Here is an 18,244-nt window from a genome sequence, read left to right as displayed (position 1 = left end):
CTAAGTTAGGGACAAAGCCTTAACAGGAATGGACATTCACTAAGATGGGGGTCTGCGTTTGATCCTCTTTCCTCTCTCGCTGAGGTGTCGGGAGAGTTTCTTTTAATCACCATCAACCCATAATGCAATGCTTTTCCCAGGTCCTGGCATTTCAGTGTTATGTAAGAATAATGTGACACCTCAGTGATCCAGGTAGTGAAATTCTCTTATCCCTTAGCGCCGTTCACAAGGAGCTCTTGGGACGAATTGAAAACTTACATTTAAATTCATCTGAAAAACAGAATTAACTAAACGCTCAACAGCGACGTCTCTATTCAGAAATCATGACCCAGTTTCTCAAGGTAATCCACAGACCTTGTGAGTGGTTTCATGTAGGAACTATTATCTTTATCAAACTACACCTGCTGACTGCAGCACGGAACGAAGTGTGCATCAGCTCTGGGAAGAGTGGCTCGTGACAGCGTGGGACGGAAGAAATAATGGCATCCTCCTCGGAATTGCTGCAACTTTACCTAGATTAGTTATCTATGTATCAAGCCATGTAAATGTGTTTTTGGGCGCTTTGAGCAGTGCCATCTACTTCCATCATATGTAAGAGAAGGAACACATGTCTCCTGCCATATCTCCAAAACTTTGCGACTTCACCCATCCGTCATCTGTAACCGCTTTATCCCTTTTATGGGGTCGCAGGGGGTTCTTGCTGGAGCCAATCCCAGCTGTCTGTGGGCGAGGGCAGAGTACTCCCTGGACAAGGGCCCTCTCTGATGGCGGAGGCCGCCATGCAAGGTGCCAGCCACACATCAGGAGCAATCTGGGGTTCAGTATCTTGCTGAAGGCCACTTTGACATGCAGATAAGCTCAGCCCAGAGCTGGGATTTGAACCAGTGACCTTCTGACCACACACTGACCTGCTCTACCTGCTGAGCTACAGCCGCCCTAACTTGGCAACTCAACCAAAACAATTTAGATGGATGAACAGCAGACAGACATTTCTGACTTGATCTTCCATTCAGTTATCATGCGCCACAAATCTGGAACAAACTCCCTGAAAACTGCAGGTCTGCTCCAACTCTCACCTCTTTTAAATCAAGACTGAAGACCTGTATGTTTGCCACTGCCTTTCACTCAAGCAATTTCAAGGCTTTTAAACTGGACTGTGACTTTTTTTTTCTTGTCTTGTCTCTTTTAACCCTATTCTATTTTAGCCTACTTTCCTATTTCGTAACTTGTTTTGATGTTTTGTGTCTTGATGTCTTTCTACTTGTTTTTAAGGTATTTTAATGTAATTTTTATGCCCCCTTTGCATTGCCTTGTGTCTGAATTGTGCTATACAATTAAATGTGCCATGCCCTGACACATTCAGGTTCAAGCCATTAAAAATTACAGCCAACCTTCTCAAGGATGAGCCGACAATCAAGTATCTTGGATTACCCATAAACCTGACCTTTTTCGGGCGCTCAAAAAAGATCTTAGAATATGTTAGGCCACGAATGATAGTAGCCGTGCATCCTCCAAAAAGAGGGATAAGAAGGAGCATTTGTGGGCTCCATCTGGAGGAGCCTTTGAATTGGGACAGCCTTCGCGCGGCGTTGTGACGTAACTGATGTGGCCTCCGAAGGATGCAGACCCTGAATTGAGTCACAGCAACTGAGTTCTTAGCAGAAGCCTGGGTTTGAATCCAACCGGTGGCCCTTTGTTGCATGTCTTCCCCTCTCTCTCCCCCACATTTCCTGTCCAGCTGCCCTGTCTAAATAAAGGCTACAAAGCCCCAAAAATAATAATAATAATAATAATAATAAAAAAATGCCTCGAATGGAAACTCTTTAGACCATATGACTGACTTTAGTAATCGTGTCAGAAATGGACTGGTTGTCTTCAGTTTTGTTGAATCTTACTTCAGGGGTGAAGGTAAAAGAAAATGGGGCAGGGCTAATCAAATTAGGTTTCATTACAACAATGGCATTTTTTTTTCATCCAAAATAGTTTGTAGTAACAAATAGTAGCAGATAAATCTTAAGAAAAACGATTATTACCACTTAAATACAGAAACATGCATTTAAACAACCACCTAACTAATGCAAAATGTAGTTTAATTACCACTTTGATCACATGTATTTCACTATTTCCCAACACATTAAACCCTATAGACTTTTTTCCCCTTATGGACTAAATCAATTCACTTGATTTGTCTGTGTGTGTGTGTATGGGTGTGTGGGTTGTGTGTTTTTTCACGTTATAACACTTTCCAGTATTACTGCTCAATCTTTTTATAACTCAGAGTTGTTTTGGTTGGGGTTGTTTTTGCCTGACCTGAGTGAGGTAGTGTCTACTCTGCAGTCCCGCCCCTCCACCCCCCTTAACTGCTTGTCAGTAACACGCTGCATACTCCTATTAAGAGTGTGCTCACTCACTGCTTTAAAAGCACTGAGAGTGGAAGTGAGTTACAAAGGATCTTTTGACTGGTCATGAATGGGCCACTGAGTGAGGTCTCGACCCAAACTCCTGTAACTTCCTGACCCAGTCACCGGATGTGGTGGTTGACACTTACATATTCATGTCACTGACATGTCAGACTGATGAACGCATGGAAAGCTGCTTCACGTCAGCTGACATTTTTACGGCGTCGACATGACGGTTGCGGCGTGTGGCTCAGCGGTAGTCCTTGCTCCAAACACAGCACAGTTCGACACAATGTCGTCCAAAACCAGACAACAGTAATCCAACACGACTGACAGTGTATCAACAATTCATCTGTCCTCCCCTCCTCTTCCCTCTCTGATGTTTTCTGCTCAAAGAAATCTGGGTTAAAGAGGAGGAAACAGATAAAAAAGAGATAAAATAAAGGCAAACAAGAGTGTGGTCTGGGAAAGCCATTAAGTGGCGTGAGGAAACATCCAAGTGCGGAAATAGAAGGCTGTTGGGGGTCGGACGGAGCAGGTTTGCACTGTACTATGTGTAGCGCACAATTGCTGATGTGAGTATTTTTAAGTTCCCATAGATTCCCTGAGTGGCTGTCGACTCCCCAGAGCTCAGCGGGCTCTTTGGGGCGTGAGTGAATGCTTGGAGTGAGGACTGCAGTGGAAAAACAACAGAGAGAGGGGAGAGGTGGGGATCACAGCAGCTACCTCCCCACAATGGGCCCCTGTAGTCCTCTCCGGGTCATCCCTAACTGTAATTCCACTCTGAGTGCCACCGAATCTGTTCATATGAGTGCGTCTGAGCCCTTACCTTATGGTCTGGTTGGGCAAATTTCAACCATCTGTTCCACATTCACATTTTACAGTCTGACCTCGCTCAGCTGTTGCGTGTTGTCAGCAGGGGCAGCCTTCATCCCAGAGACCACGTGGGATACTCCGCCCAGCTCTAGGTGTTGATCGCGGGAGGAGAGTAACAGCGGAGCAGGGCTGGTACCGTAATAGAAAGAGTGGGGTGAAACTTTCATGTAAATCCCTGAGGGTACGAGCAGGGCTGGCCTGTCCGTCGACACCTTCATCCACCGCCGACCCTCCCTGACCTGGTTTGGACAGCAGGGGGAACTGGAGGAGGAGAGGAAACCAAGAGGGCTTGTGGTGGGAGATTCCCAGTACAGGATGCCGTTGTGTTGATGTTTAGATAGTACCTCCTCCTGTCAGCGTGGCGTGGTTAAGCTCCACAGGTTTGTACTTTTGGATGACCTTCCTCTTAAATTAGATCCGCATGTCCTTAATGTTTGTAATTAACATCTACATTACTATTCCAAGGGGGCAGAAACACACTTGGTTGCTTAAAGACTCAGGACTTCAATTATTCACCATGTAAATGAATCCACTTATAAGTGAAGACTTTAATTTATAAACTACAATGGCACTCAGCATTCCTTCTGCCAAGGTCTAACAGTATCTCATTCTTGTACTCACTCAACCAACCAATCATTCAGTCAATCCAGCTAGCCGCCAAAAAAACAATCCACCCAACCACTAACCAACCAACCAACCAACCAACCAGCCAATCAACCAACCAACCAACCAGCCAACCAACCCACCAACCAACCAGCCAATCAACCAATCAACCCACCAACCCACCAACAAACCAACCAACCATCCCTGTCCTCAAATCACCCAGGGTGCTGCTCCACCATTGAGAACAGTTGAGTATCAGAAAAATAATGTGAGGTAAAAGAAAAAGGTGGATGCAACCTAGAACGTTGCGTCCATGTGGCACACATCCCAGACCACCAGGCCACAGTGACAGTGTTAAGTATTATCAAGAATATCCGAACTAAGCCTTTATCAGCCGGTCAACATGTAGTGACGCGGACCTCCTTAGCGATCTGTACCTTCGTCAAACTGCCACACAAACGTCAATTATGAATACCTAAACAGTCTGAGTCTGACTGCCATGGCTCTAACTAGAAAAAATGTATAATTTTAATACCTTGTAAGGACCAACAGAATTTGAATTAAACAAACGTGCATATGCACTCAACAGCTAAATGAGCACTAAACTTGTTCCAGAGGAGGGCAGCTAAAATCTTGCTCGTGTTTTTGCATTCAGCAAAGGTCACCAGCCAGAATTGAGCTAGGGACATCATTCATCTCTATATAATAGACACTAGGGCTCTATCAGTAATTCAGTTAATTGTTGGTGCCATAAGGCCATGTCTGAGCATCAGTCCAAAAACCAGACAGATATGTTGTTTACATCCTAGGAGGACAAAGGACTAATGAGGACTTCAAGACTTTTAACATTTCACAGTAACTGTGCTGCTCAAACCACAATGCGTTTATTGTCTCTGATGTAAGTGTAGTTCGATGTAAGTGTAGTTTCAGACTGATTTGTCGTGTTAAACAGTCCCCAGCCTGTATTAACACATTGCTCTAAGCAGCGCAGCTGTCAACAACTGATTCCATTTCATAGTTAGCAGTAGGTCTATCAGTCTGTACGTGTGATGCTAAGTAAAGAGTTGAGGATTAGGGATGTGAAGTTATGTAACGGTAGGGGGGGGCCCTGGGAATAATGTCTAGATTTGTGACTTGTGAGAGAGTCCAGTTGCATTCCCACACGTCATCCCACAGACCTGCATGTTCCATAAACTGCAGCCGCCACAATGGACAGGAACGCACATAGTCAAGATGAGTGACCTGCCGCTGCTGTTGTTATGGAACACTGTAAAGCTTGCATAATGCTCAACACATGTCCACGGCGTATGGTCACTTTGTCTGTTTGATGGAGGTAGATAACGCGGATCTTTCCGATTTGGGGATAATTTATCGTACCTGCATTTTACGGTCGTGTTTGTCGCTGAGGAATGCTTCGCTGAAGCGGGGAGCAGCGTTGTGAGCGATGAGGTTCTGGAGAAAGAGAACAGATTCTTTGGCAAACTCCTCCTTTCTTTTTCTTCCCTAAGAGCTGAACATCAAGTACCTGCGGGTTTACATTTGTCCCAGTTCTAACTTAATGGAGATATTAGATCATTGTGAATTATCTTAGCACTTGCCGATGTCACTTTTGGTGGTCAGATGATACAGTAAGCTCCAGCAGGAGTTTGGGGACCACCCTCACAATGCATTCCTTGGAGGCCCTCATGACAGGTGATCTCTCTACAGAGCACTGCGCTCCATAGCCCCAGTATTTCTGTCATAACCACAAGCTTCTGTGTGTGTCACCGTCATGGATTTAGAAAGCTCCGTTCGCCGGCGAGGAGGCTGTGGTCGGCGTTGTCGCTGTGTCCCCTCAGCACCTGTCTCCGCTGCTGTCCCAATCGAATGGATTCAAACCCCCTCCAACAGTAAACATAAGTAATATTTTCTGGCCAATTGTGAGGCCCAAGGAGCAAAGCATTTCCGGCAAAAAAAAAAGAAAAAAGAAACTGGGCCACCCTGTCATATGGATACCTTTAAATAAGTAAGAACCCTAATTATGGATTATTTTTTAAAATTTGAGCGTGACGGGCAGAGTGACACTTTGCACAGAAAGTCAGTCAATAAAGGTACTTGGGAACCTAATACCATTTTGCGTCTTAACAATACAATATAATACAATATGTGTGGCTTTTTGCCGGTGGCCCACCATTAAGTCTCAGTTTTGGCCCTCAAAGGGAAAAAAAAGTTTGGGCACCTCTGACTTGGACAGGTGGAAGAAATATTCAGATTCCTTTCCATAGGTAAAAGTACTAATATGACACTGACTACAAGAGAAAGGCCTGCACCTTTCCCCCCTCGTGTTTAAGATAAGGGATTACTGAATCATTTAGTCTATAATAGAAATGGATCACAAGTAAACCTTCCCGGTGGCAGACAGAGCTGTGCAGCGAGGTTTGCATGGAACCAGCGTAAATGCTGATGGTTTCATTATCCTATATCCTAATAACTAATAACTTTTCGTCTATTGCCAGTTCAAGTAAATATAGTAACACTCAACTACAACTAAAGGTCCTGCACAAAATTATGTGACTTTTTTTTCTCTTTTTTAAAAGGATTAATTATGGAAAGTACTTATTGTTCAGTAAAATGTTCTCGGTCAGTGTTTTACTATTATATCTGATGTTTTTGGATTAATATAACCGCTTCCTTAATGTGCATGTTGCATTTTGCTGCCTTAATTGAGTCAATTTTCACTATTTTAAATACTGTTGGGCAGTTTAAACAACAGGAATGCAAGAAAGGAAGATCAATAGATGTCTGTAGTGTTACTGTCATATGAGAGCCAGGTAACTCTGATAGGCTTTATGGTGATGCATTTTCCTGCTCATCCAAGAGTGTTTTCATTCTAAATAACTTTATTATTATGGTGTATTTTCTCAACTAACAAAGGAAAACTTAGGGTAACTTTAACTTTTTTTTTAAATGTGTAATCTGAAAAGCAGATGAAGAGAAGAAAGAACAATGTGTCAGTAGAAGTATGAAGTGCGAGCACCTTGAGGTTGTACTCAGATACGCGCTTATTTACGCTCTGGACTCAAGAATCCGCGGCACTTCTCCTCCCCCGTTATATCATCTACACATCGATACGCACAAGCAGCAGATCTCATCAAACTTATCAGCTGTGGTAGAAGAACCTCTCATCCTTCCTGGCAAAAGAAAAAAAAAACACTGTCTCCCTCTCCCTGTCACTGCGTGCGTCCCTCTCATACCCATCCCGAGCGCGGAGTCCTCGCCTCTCACCGGAGAGAGGTGGTGCCGGTGTTTCACCTTTGCGAGCATTCATCACACGGCGTGCAGACACCGGCGTGGCGTGCTTTTGGAACCGCTTCGCATCTAGTTTTCTTTCTTTCTTTCTTTTTTTTTTTGTCTTCAGAGCTGCCCGTGTGCGATTCTTGACATCACACTGATGGTCTGCACCTCTGCGCGCTCCACCCCGCCTGCCGGAGCGGAGGAGCGCTGGACCAGAGAGGCGCACAAGGAGAGGAGAGCGGGCGGATGATAGCGAAGAGTAGGAAGAGCTGAGGCGAACTTAATGAGAGAAGTGTGGTCGCCGTAGCTGGACGAGAATCGGGGAGAGCCGCTGCGTGACCACCCGCTTCGTGTATAGCTCGACCTTTATAAAAGCGCACGTCTGAAGTGTTATTTGTGGTGTTGTGGATCAAGTGATGGCAGGTTGTTAGCGGCTCAGCGTGCTTTGTTTTTTCTCGGTGCGTGTGCCGCCTCTCCGCTCGTTCCTCATAATATCTGACTTCCCCCCCACAATGATCGCTGAAGGTCACGGTTCAGCGCGACGCACTTGTCCCACCATTGCGCATCTGTTCGTGTGCGACTTGATTTACAGATAAACTTTGAAATCTTTGAGGGGGAAAAAAACAAACAAACAAAAAACGAGGCTGAGAAAACAGCAGGGATGGTGTTCACCCACGTGTTTTGATCGGTAAACTAGTTCAAATCCACTTTGAAAAAAAAAAAAAGCTAAGACAAACCCGGACTATGACTCGGTCAAAACTTTGCCGTGCGCTCCTGCGGCTGATCCAGTGAACCAGAGTCCGGTCCTATGTATTTTTTTTAGTCGCGCGTCTGAGTGAAGATGTTAGGAAGCCCGTCAAACAACGGCGGCATCAGAATGCTGGTCCCCCCGGCTCCGAACGACGACAGGCGGGTAGAGTTCGTGGCTCTCACCGCCGTCCACACGGAGAGAAGCGAGCCGTCCACTCCGGAGCGCGGGCACCCGTCTCACCGCACGGGGCTGCTGGGCACCCCGCTGCCCGGGCCGCCGGGACCCCGGGCCAACGCGTCCGGTACAAGCAAGCGCTTCAGAAAGTTGCAGAACTGCCTGTACAACGTGCTGGAGAGACCGAGAGGATGCGCATTCATCTACCACGCGTTCATGTAAGTGAATCATCACAGTTTCTCGTGTGTCAGTGACCATTTGAACTGCACATGTGGCTATTTTCTGTGTTTTGCTTCCCAATAGCAACTTTTTAAAGGTGCACTATGTAGTTTTTGGGGAAGAAACGCTAGGTTGATTGATAGATTTTCATGCCCAAGCAAACTGTGTAATCAAAGTGCCTTCCCTTTTCATGACTGAAATAAACTGACCAGGACAACGCAACTGCATATTGTTTCACTTTCACCATTTCACTGTTTACATGTGGCGGACCCTGCCACCTTTCTAGTTTCAAGCTTTATTCTGGGGACCCGATTAACTCTGAGAACAGCTTGTTTATTCAGTTATTCAAATAATACATAATTCCGAGTTTGTATTTTTGGCTGACAAATATTGTAAATAAGAGCTCTCTGGGTTTCTAAATTTCTCTCCCTCAACTACACAGGGCTCCTCTAAAGTCTGCTGAAGTCAGGGAGTGAAGCCACATGCGATTGGATACACCATATTAAAACTTCCAATCTTGTGCTTTGATCAGCCAGCAGTCATTTGACAAATTTACCAATTAGCCAAGCAGAGTTGCTTATGCCGCAATTTAGCACAGTTACACGCCATACATCATCACAACACGGGGTCCCCTGTTCAATTTCCCCTTGTCTCTGTATGACTGAATCATCACGAAGACCATGGTTACTAAACTGAATTAGTCTGAAACCACAGGCGGTTATTGGCATTTAAAAAAATGATAATAACGATAATATCAAAACCCCTTGTACAGCACATCTCGTGAGTCACTTTGCAGTTTGTTCCTTTTCAGTTTTTGCCTGAGTAACGGCTTTACAGTTCGCGGTGCAGAGTAGTGAGTGACGTATTGGAGAGTGTGTAAAGGCAGAAAGTCAAACAATTATGTCAGTGTATTTGTGCGATGGAGGTGTGAGTGTGTTAAAAACTTGACTGTGACTGGACTTGTTTGTTGCAGCACTTTCCTGACAGGCGAAGTAAATAATGCACATGTGAAAACGCACACTTCTGAACCCATTAAGCCCTGACGGCTTCAGTAACCCGGCGAAGGATAAGCTCACCAGTGAAACACATGCAGTAAACATACAGTAGAGCTGAGACTAAAGCGACTCCCCCGCTGTACTGTAGAAACTGTTCTGTCAAGGCTCTTAAGTACCCGTGTGCCATATGCTCTACAATGTACACCGCATGTAAACACTGGGAAAGTGTGAGCTCATTGGTAGCAGTGGCTGTTCCCTTCTGAAACAGCTCGGAACTTATCCGTAAAACATACAGCACTCGCTTCACTAGATCAAACTGTACTGAGCTGCCTTTTGATCTTTCAGAAGTGTGAACTTGGTGTGAATCATTCGCCCGAGTGTCTCTAAGGGTAAACGGTCAAAGTTCACTCCCAAGTTTTTCAGTAGATTTTAGTCTCTGCTGCGGACCAGTTGTGCTCCGGCAGCTGTCATCCAGCTGTTCCCGCGCCTGGCACACTTTGGACAGAGCATTAAGTTGTGGGAGCTCTTGGACCGGGCCGTGCTTTCTGTGTCGTTGTTTAGACGAGCGCAACGGTCTCCCTGCCAATATCATCATGTGTTTATAACAGAGGGAAATCCCCATGCAGAGCCACGACTCTCATACGTGCTCTCATCATGTGCCGCTCGCACTTTAGTGAGCGCCGATCGTCCTTCACCTCCACCTCTTTCACGTCTCTATATTGGTTCTTCCTTCCTCCAGGGGACTGCAAACATGCCTTTGCAGCGTGCCTGCAGAACTACATGCCGTGCACTGCCAACCACCCTGTGCGTTTCTCATTAAGACTGTTGGCCTTTGCAGGGTAGTTGGCGGTGACATTCTCTCTGACATGACTGGGTGTCGGAGCGGGTGGCAGCTCTGCTGTTGTTGTTATTTCTAAGTCAGAAAGAGAAGGCAGGGCGGGCGCTCTGAGGTGCCCAGATCATGTTTCGGATGCCTCAAAGACGGAGCTGGCCTGACTTTAGAAGTGAGCCGCTGTCTGCGATGGCCTTTTTCATGTTGCTGTCTTAACAGGTTGTAAAATCTCCCTCTGTTTTCCAGAAATCCTTTGACAGCACTTTGACATGTTGGTGCACATAATGTCTATCCGTGTGCACCATTCCCATGATGCTGTACCACCCTGAGCTGTGCATTTGTTTTGATTGATTGCATGCAAGGCGCTCGGCATGCTGAGAGCAGTGTGTGAGGAAAAAAAAAAAATCCACTGTGTGGTGAAGCTCAATTAAGGCGGCGTTGATCTATTGTAATTAAATTGAGCCGTACACTGCTGTGTGGGGCGCTGTGCTAACTTCCCCTGATCCCTTTAATTAGTCCAGCATCGTAACCGGGGGGAAGCTGGAACAGATGCGTAGCTTCTAGATGGCCTCTCTTCGCAGGTGTGTGTTGGATACGTATAGAAAAGGGGTGAAGTAGCTCTCTGCTGTCATGTTTCTCCACGGGCACCTACTTAGGTCCCACCGCACCCTTCACCTGTCACAGCTGCACACAAGATGCCTCCTCTAACAGACAGATTTCTCTCACAGATAGAGGTCGTCTGTAACTTCAACATCCTGTGGTTTCAGTTGCATTAACATAAACTGTTTCCCGTCTCTACATCAACTGTCTCCGGTGTGTGAGACGCCGCTGCAAACACTCTCCCCTGCAAGTGTAACAGCTGTATGCTAATTGAGGGCTGTCACTAAGTTCCTCCTCTCCTCTCCTGTCCTCTCCTGTCCTCTCCTGTCCTCTCCTCTCCTCTCCTGTCCTCTCCTCTCCTCTCCTCTCCTCTCCTCTCCTCTCCTCTCCTCTCCTCTCCTCTCCTCCCCTCAAAGCCTTGCGAAAAAGGGACCGACCACACAAACTTGTTAAAAAGAACGTTCAATAGCATTCCCGGAAAATGTCTGTGAATCTGTAAAGAATTCCTCCGCTCACCAACCTGACCGGTTGCCGAGACGACACCACAGGTTCTTTCAGGCTCTGGCTCAAACGGTGCGCGGACCATCTGAAATGTTAAGTGCCTCTTGTCCCGTTATGGTCCTTACACTCACTCACCAGCAGTGAGAGCCCAGGACCTCTTTGTCACCTTTGAATCCTCTCGCTTTGTTTGGCCTGCAGGGGAAACCACAATGTCAGCAGGAGGGATGGTCTGCGCTGTCTGAGCTGGTGAAGTCCATCAAATAAAAAAAAAAAAAAAAAGAAGCGGACCCATTGAGAAAGTTTTGGTCTCCCAAGAACCTTGTTGTATTGTACTTGACATATAAACAGTATCGGTGTGTGTTTTGAGGAAGCAGTTAGTTAGGCGGCAGCTAAACACGATGTTCATTTGTGTTTACTCTGACAGATTTCTATTGTTTATTTTCTGCGTGATTTGCAGATATTCATCAACAGATACATTCTCCCAATGTGATTATATATAGACACATCAGGGGTATTTATAGCTGACAGTAACAGAGAAAAGTAACAGAAAGCACACGCCTATACCCTTAGTTTCTCTTCCACCAAAGTACTTTCAATGTAGTAACCTCTGAACCCGTTCTTAACCCATAACTGGACCTAAATACGAGATCCGTTTTGCATTTCTGCTGCGGTTATGCTGCAGGTGGGCTTGTTACTGGTCGAGCTTCTCTTTTCCAGCAGTTGGGAAACAACTCCTGAAATGCTGATGCATTTATTAAATAAATGACACTTGACCACACACTTGCCAGCACATCTGTTTATTGCAACACAGAAACAAACGTTTCTTGAGAAAAAGGCGGCAGGTTGCAGGAAAAAGGAAATCCCACATCAAAACTCAGACGATGAGACGACTCTGAGACGTTGTTTGGACTGACCGATCAGTGGTCTGCAGTGTTTTAACCTTTTAGTATCGGATCAGGTACTTAAGCAGTTGATTAGCCCTGACTAACCCTAACCTACAATTTCCTAAAGAAGAGGGGAGTATTTTTGAATGTCTTCTTAGTTAAAGGCCCGTATACGTTTAAAATGAGAAAAGAACCAGAGAGCGATTTTCAGATTACTTTTCTAACCGTGGCACTAACTCTTCCTGTCATCTGTGTGTGTGTTTTTGCATGTGGCGTGTCTGCATGTAAACCTGATCTATGAGCAAGGCAGTTGACTGACAACATTGAGAGGGATCGGTTTCAGTGTTTCCCCTCACCTTTGACCTCTTACCCATTTCCACCATAGGCAGTGCCACATATAGACCCTCACAAGAAGCCGCCTGTTTTGTAAATAGTAATCCATCCCAGTTGGGGGTCCTCTGGGGCCGTGGAACCCCAGACTAAAATCAGGCTACAGGCCCCCGATCCAGTCCTACTGCATGGTTCCACTTTGGAAATCCAAGAAGTCGTGTTGAGTTTTATTCCTGACCATGGCTGCCCATGCCCCATTTTAAGCCTGGTACAGCCCTGCAGTGATAGTGCATGCGAATGGACAGGAAAAGCAGCCAAGACCGAGCACTGACCAGTCAGAGTGATTGATTGGGTCTGAGGAGGGTGAAAATATACCGGTCATGTATTATTGAGGTCTCACAGAGGAGGAGCAGAGATGTGGAGCAAAATTATAACATGGAGTTTTTAGACTGGAGCTCGAGCAGTATCATCCGTATCAATGAGTTGAAGAGAAATGTCTTTACATGAGGAGCTCTGATTGGCTGCGGTCAAGTTAAAGAACTCTGTTGCTCTCTATATGCCTTGTCAAGCCTGGGAAAAAAACAGATGATGACTTGGTGGCAGTTATAGACAGGATAACATCATTCGTCGGTTACAAATGAAATGAATTTGTGGATTAATGTCACAAGCCTACCTTTAAAACAACGTGGTTGGGTATAGGGAACAATCGTGGTTTAAGTTAAAATGAGCAGATCTGCCAAATCTGCCATTGTAGGGCTGTGAAGAAGAGGGAGATTTTCTGGAGTACCTTCAACTCAAAGGTTCGAGAGAGCCCGGGGATGAGGGACACGCGCCAGGCAGAGTTGTTGGCGCTCACCTCTGCCCCTGGGTTGCCTTGCCAGATATCACTACAAGATGTCACTATGAAATCAAGAGAGTAACAGGAGAAATCACCAAGTGGGAGCGCACTGGGAGAAAATGTGAAAAATCAGGTATGTAGGTCAGGCGACCGTTGTTGTGATTCAGGTTGGGAACGTTTATGGTCATAAGGGACTGCCAGTCTTGTAGAAAGTTGAAACAGAAAATGACCAGTGATCTGCAGAGTAAAAAATCTGATGCGTCGCCGACCCTTCCATCCATCCTCTTCCTCTCTACGCAGACTTTCATGCTTTATAACAACGGCACCTGACTTCCTCCTTTGCGCCTGTCATTATTACTATGGTAGTTTAAGTTTGATTATTTGCATGTAAACACATTTTGTTTTGGGGAGCTTAAAGACAGATTCAGTTGTTTTTTTCCTTCTGTTTTAGAAACTGAAGTTGCAGAGGTAAGCAGGGAGGAAGGATCTGACAGAGAGAACTTATCAACTTTCATGGAAAGAGAGTGGGCTGAAGTGTTCGTGGAGCTTCCACATAGGGACTGATAGTGAGGATATCTTGGCCTTCGCTGCTTCAATTTCTCTCAACTTTATTGCTTAACTTCATGCAAATGAGAAACTAAATCCCGGCAGTACCACTTAAAGCTGTCTGTCTTGCAAACTGCACATTTGGATGTAAACCTGAACAAATACGCCAGACTCTGCAGTAACTGTATGTGTGAGAGAACACTGCAGCTTTTAATAATGCATCGTTAAAGTGAAACTCTCGCCAAAATGCAACCTTGGCTTTTTTTTGTTTTTTTTGTGAATGTACATGAGTCAAACCTTCGTGTAAATGCATGATTACAACAAAAGAGGCACTTTTAAGATTCCCCGTATTTTCGTTTTCGGGACAAACTCATTTTCAATGGGAGTGCTTGGGGCAAATTAGCGATAGCATCAAAATCGCTATTTTTAAAACACTAAGAAGCAATGTTCTCAATGCTCGAGTTCATGTGTAGAGACCCTGGTGATACTACGAGCAAAGTTTCATGTCGTGTCGAGCCTTCTTAGTGTCTTTAAAATAGCGATTTTTGTGCTATCGCTAATTTGCCCATTGTGGCGAGAGTTTCACTTTAATGCTATTAAAGAAATCATCGCTATTCAAACTGGGAAGTGGGACAGGGAGACCACTGCATCTGATCTGAAACAGTAGCCTCACCAGTTTCAGAAGTAACCGCCTCATGTCGGATAAGTCTGTGCCAGATAAACCCTTCAGTGTCCACCCTGTGTGGGAATGCCTCCACTTTAACCTTTTACGGCACAACCATCAGTGATGGTGTCTGTTTATGAAAGCTTTGGTCTAAAGCCACATTATTTATAGATGCGGAGGGAGATACCCTCAACAGGACTCCGCGTGCTCTCCATAACCTTTCGGCTGACGGTTAATTCCTCGCCCATCTTTTGTGCTAACAGTGCTGTACACAGAATGCAGCTCACAAGCGTTTCATTAAAGGTGAATTGCCTTTCTGACATTATTAAACTCATTTAGCCCAGACAGCGTGTTGATTGAATGTGTTCCCTCTATCTGTCTATCCTTGCAGTTTTCCCTCCCTGTGAACCCTGTCCAAGCCAGCTAATCTAATTTCTCACCTGGGTCATGGAAACAGTCTGGTCTGCTTTTCCAGGTTTTCAGCCATGCGACACAAAATCTACTAAAATCCCCCCCCCCACTCGCTGCCACCAGCATCCTCCAAAAAAAAAAAAAAAAAACCGCTTGGTGTTGGCCCTTTTTTATTTTATTTTTTTTATTATTAATGGTCTAAGTCATAAAAATCAGAAAATAGCTTTTTGTTTTTGTTGTTTGCTTTTTCAGTCAGCACATGAATGTGTTTATATTGATGACTAAGTAAGAGAGGAAGAAGGGTGGAGTGAAGAAAACCGTGAAGTAGCGAGGGGAGAAAGCCACTCGGCACTTTGTGCGAGGTTTTTCACCTGCTCAGGACTGCACATTGGATGCTTGTTGTTCCTTTTCCGCTGCTGTTTTTTTTTTTTTTTAATCTGTTCACCTCAGCAGGTCGTGTAAATTCTGCTCCATTAAGGATACTTTATGGTCCAAACTGCTCTTCCATCGCTCCCTCTCTGTCCTCCATCGTTCCCTCCTTCCCTTTCGTCCCGAGTGGGAATATCATCTCTCGTTTGCTGTTCTGCGCTAATTGACCTCCCCTTCCTCGCTGCTTCTCTCTCTCTCCCCTCTTCTTCCTCTCAGACCTGACTTCCTGGTCTGCTTGTGTTTAAGAGCAAGCGAGATCAGCTAGAAGCCTTGAGAAAAATGTGGATAGATAAGTACATGAAAAACGTACTATACATTTAAACGTTAGTAAATTGAAAACGCAGAACATTTTATCTGCCACCCTTTTGATAATAGATGGTTATTTTGCAAGAAAAACGCCTTTTGATAGTGACAGTTTTGTGCTTCAGCCTCTCAAGTGTGACAATTAACTGCTTTTCTTTCTCATACATAATTAGAAATTTCATACACATTATAATATAATATATATAATATATATTATATTCCACAACTGACATTTTATTTACAAAATTAGTATTTTTATTGAATAGCGAATTAAAGTTATCGGTTGCAGTTCTAAATTTTGGAGACCTGTACCTTAAAAACTCCTAAATTTACGCAGAAACTTAAAAAGGATCTTCCCTAGTGTGAGTCTACACAAGACACCAATTGTGCAGCACCCAGTAATGTGTCTTTCGTACAGCATCTGTGGCATTTCCTCTGATTTGAGTGAAGGAGGAACCAACATCCAGGCGAGTCGGTAATGAGATTGAGGTCAGACTAACTGGATTGGTCAGGAACACAGAGAAAGATGACTTGGGCTGATTTGTGTTGCCATTTTTAAGTCAAGGCATCTTGATCGGGTGTTGATGTGTTTCTTGTGGGGAAAACAGTTAATAAGCATTGATATTCAGTTTTATTATCCAAAAACTTCACATTGTTTAAGGTCAGAAAGCACAATTAGAGCAATTGTTCTGTACATCTCTTAAAGGAAACAGGGAAATAAACAAATGTACTTCCATCATCTTTGCTCACGCTCAGCAATTCTTACCAAAACGTGAGAGGTGGTGGTTAAAAAAAGACCCAAACACAAGAGCTAGCTTTAAAAACTTATAAAAACTTACAAAAGCAGGAACATGAAACAGAAACAGATGAGCAGAATGACAGGAAGTGGATAGTAAGACATGACACGTGAGGGTAATCTACAGAATGTGAAAACTTGAAATGACTAAACCAAAAAACCCAAACTGTGACCAGAGGGTCCATGACTTAGAGCATAAACATGAGGCACATGTTTTATAACCAATTCACTTTACAAAATTGTTAAATTCTGTTGAAAGTGTCCTATAATGTCTGTAAACAAGAAAAAATAAAATCCATTATTTCCCCAAACTCTTACTACTTCTGCTGTTTCCCCCCAATTCACACCTGTCTGTGTGTGTGTGTGTGTGTGTGTGTGTGTGTGCGTGTCACAGTCTGTGTGTCTGAAGGTCTCTTGTCATGCGTCCTGACGTCTCTTCCGGTGGCCTGTCACATTCCGCAGCAACTGCTTTAACCTCCTCGCCGTCCCCTTCCCGCCGTGGCTTTATTTTTCCGCGGTGCGGCTTCGCTGCCCGCCAACACCAAAGTGTGACGCAGAGGACGAGCAGAAGACGGAGGAGGGCGTGGGAGGGAGCCTGATTTTGGTGGCCGAGGATTATAACGTGATACTTTATCGATCCCTGTTGGAAAATTCTCTTTCCGCTTGTCCCCTACCGCGACAGCACCCCTTGCAGCTGCGAGGGATCCAGTGTCGTGCTCAAGGGCACTTAAGCAGGGCCCGCGCTCGCTTGAAAGGCGGCCTCTTTAACGCCAAAACGGAGAGAAAAAGATACGTCAGGATGAAGGTGTTCATCGTGTGATCGTCTTTCAGAGGAGGGAAGGGAGTGTTTCATGTGTGCATGAAGGGAGAACAGGAGTTAGTCAGAGAGAGAGGAGAGTCGAGGTTAGTCGCTGTATTAATTTCTCCTTTCGGGGCAAAATGTGTCTCCCCAGAGAGGGGACTGTCTGTCCTGGGAAGGCCGACCGGGAATCAGGTTTCCCCCCCCTCAATATCCAGCCCTGCTCTCTTTGCTCGCTTTCATCCAGGAACAGGACATGCACACACACGTATACCTACACACACAGACACTATGATCATTGGGGGTGGGGGGGAGAGCAAACTGCTGTTGTTTATTTACTTGACAGTGCAGAACATGTTTAAAGGCTGAAGGTGAAATCAGAGTGCACACAATGGTCCTGTTTGATTCTCCTGCTGACAGGCGATCAGTCGGGGCTTTGACACCCCCTAATCTACAGTAATCTGTGTTTATGTAATGTTATTGTCGCCAAAGCCGGCCAGGAATACTGTGGCATTTGGCCGTGAAGGTTGGAGGGAAATGCCAGTAGTTTATTTTGACTAGTCAAGACGCTCTAAACACTCCAGATCTGCTTTCCCAGCCAGGAAAATCAGGAGCGAGACTGTCTCTCTCCCAGCTCCCTTCTTACTGTACTTCTTAGTGCCACAGCTCTCTGCAGTATGTGGCGTCAGTGATTTCTGCAGAGGTGGTGAGGGTGTAAACATACAACAGGAGCCACAAATTCGGCCAAATTGTTGTGTAATTTTCTTGTAGCAGTCATTCACTTGAACAAAATGCCGGAGGTGGAGGTTTTGTTAATTTTCTGGGATTTTTGCCAGTGTTCTCAGGAGACTGTATTGTTCAAGCTACACGTTCCTTTTATCTGCTGACACATTTCTGTGTGTACAGCGATGCTGAGGAGCTGGTGCAAAGACCCCCTTTGCGCGTATACATGTAGCCATTACCCCTGTGCTGGCTCCCCAACATCGGCTCCCCGTTAGTTTAAGAATATATTTTGAAATAT

General features: G+C 45.1%; 1 protein-coding gene across 6 annotated transcripts in view; it reads left to right on the top strand.

Moving 5' to 3' along the window:
- Window positions 1-7,078: 7,078 nt before the first annotated feature.
- Window positions 7,079-18,244, top strand: part of LOC119016892 (potassium voltage-gated channel subfamily KQT member 4) — a 49,856-nt gene continuing 38,690 nt past the window's right edge. For 3 of the 6 annotated variants that reach the window (XM_037093250.1, XM_037093249.1, XM_037093248.1), the window contains exon 1: window positions 7,080-8,294. In XM_037093250.1, coding sequence (XP_036949145.1) covers window positions 7,993-8,294 — 302 coding nt within the window. In that variant the 5' untranslated portion in view covers window positions 7,080-7,992. Of the gene's footprint in view, window positions 8,295-18,244 lie in introns of all 6 variants that reach the window. The other 3 variants (XM_037093252.1, XM_037093251.1, XM_037093246.1) reach the window with 2 other exon arrangements.

Source organism: Acanthopagrus latus, chromosome 3 (assembly GCF_904848185.1).
Source record: "Acanthopagrus latus isolate v.2019 chromosome 3, fAcaLat1.1, whole genome shotgun sequence".
NCBI lineage: Eukaryota > Metazoa > Chordata > Actinopteri > Spariformes > Sparidae > Acanthopagrus > Acanthopagrus latus.
The sequence above is the reverse complement of the archived record's forward strand: the minus strand, read 5'-3'. Positions and strand labels throughout refer to the sequence as shown.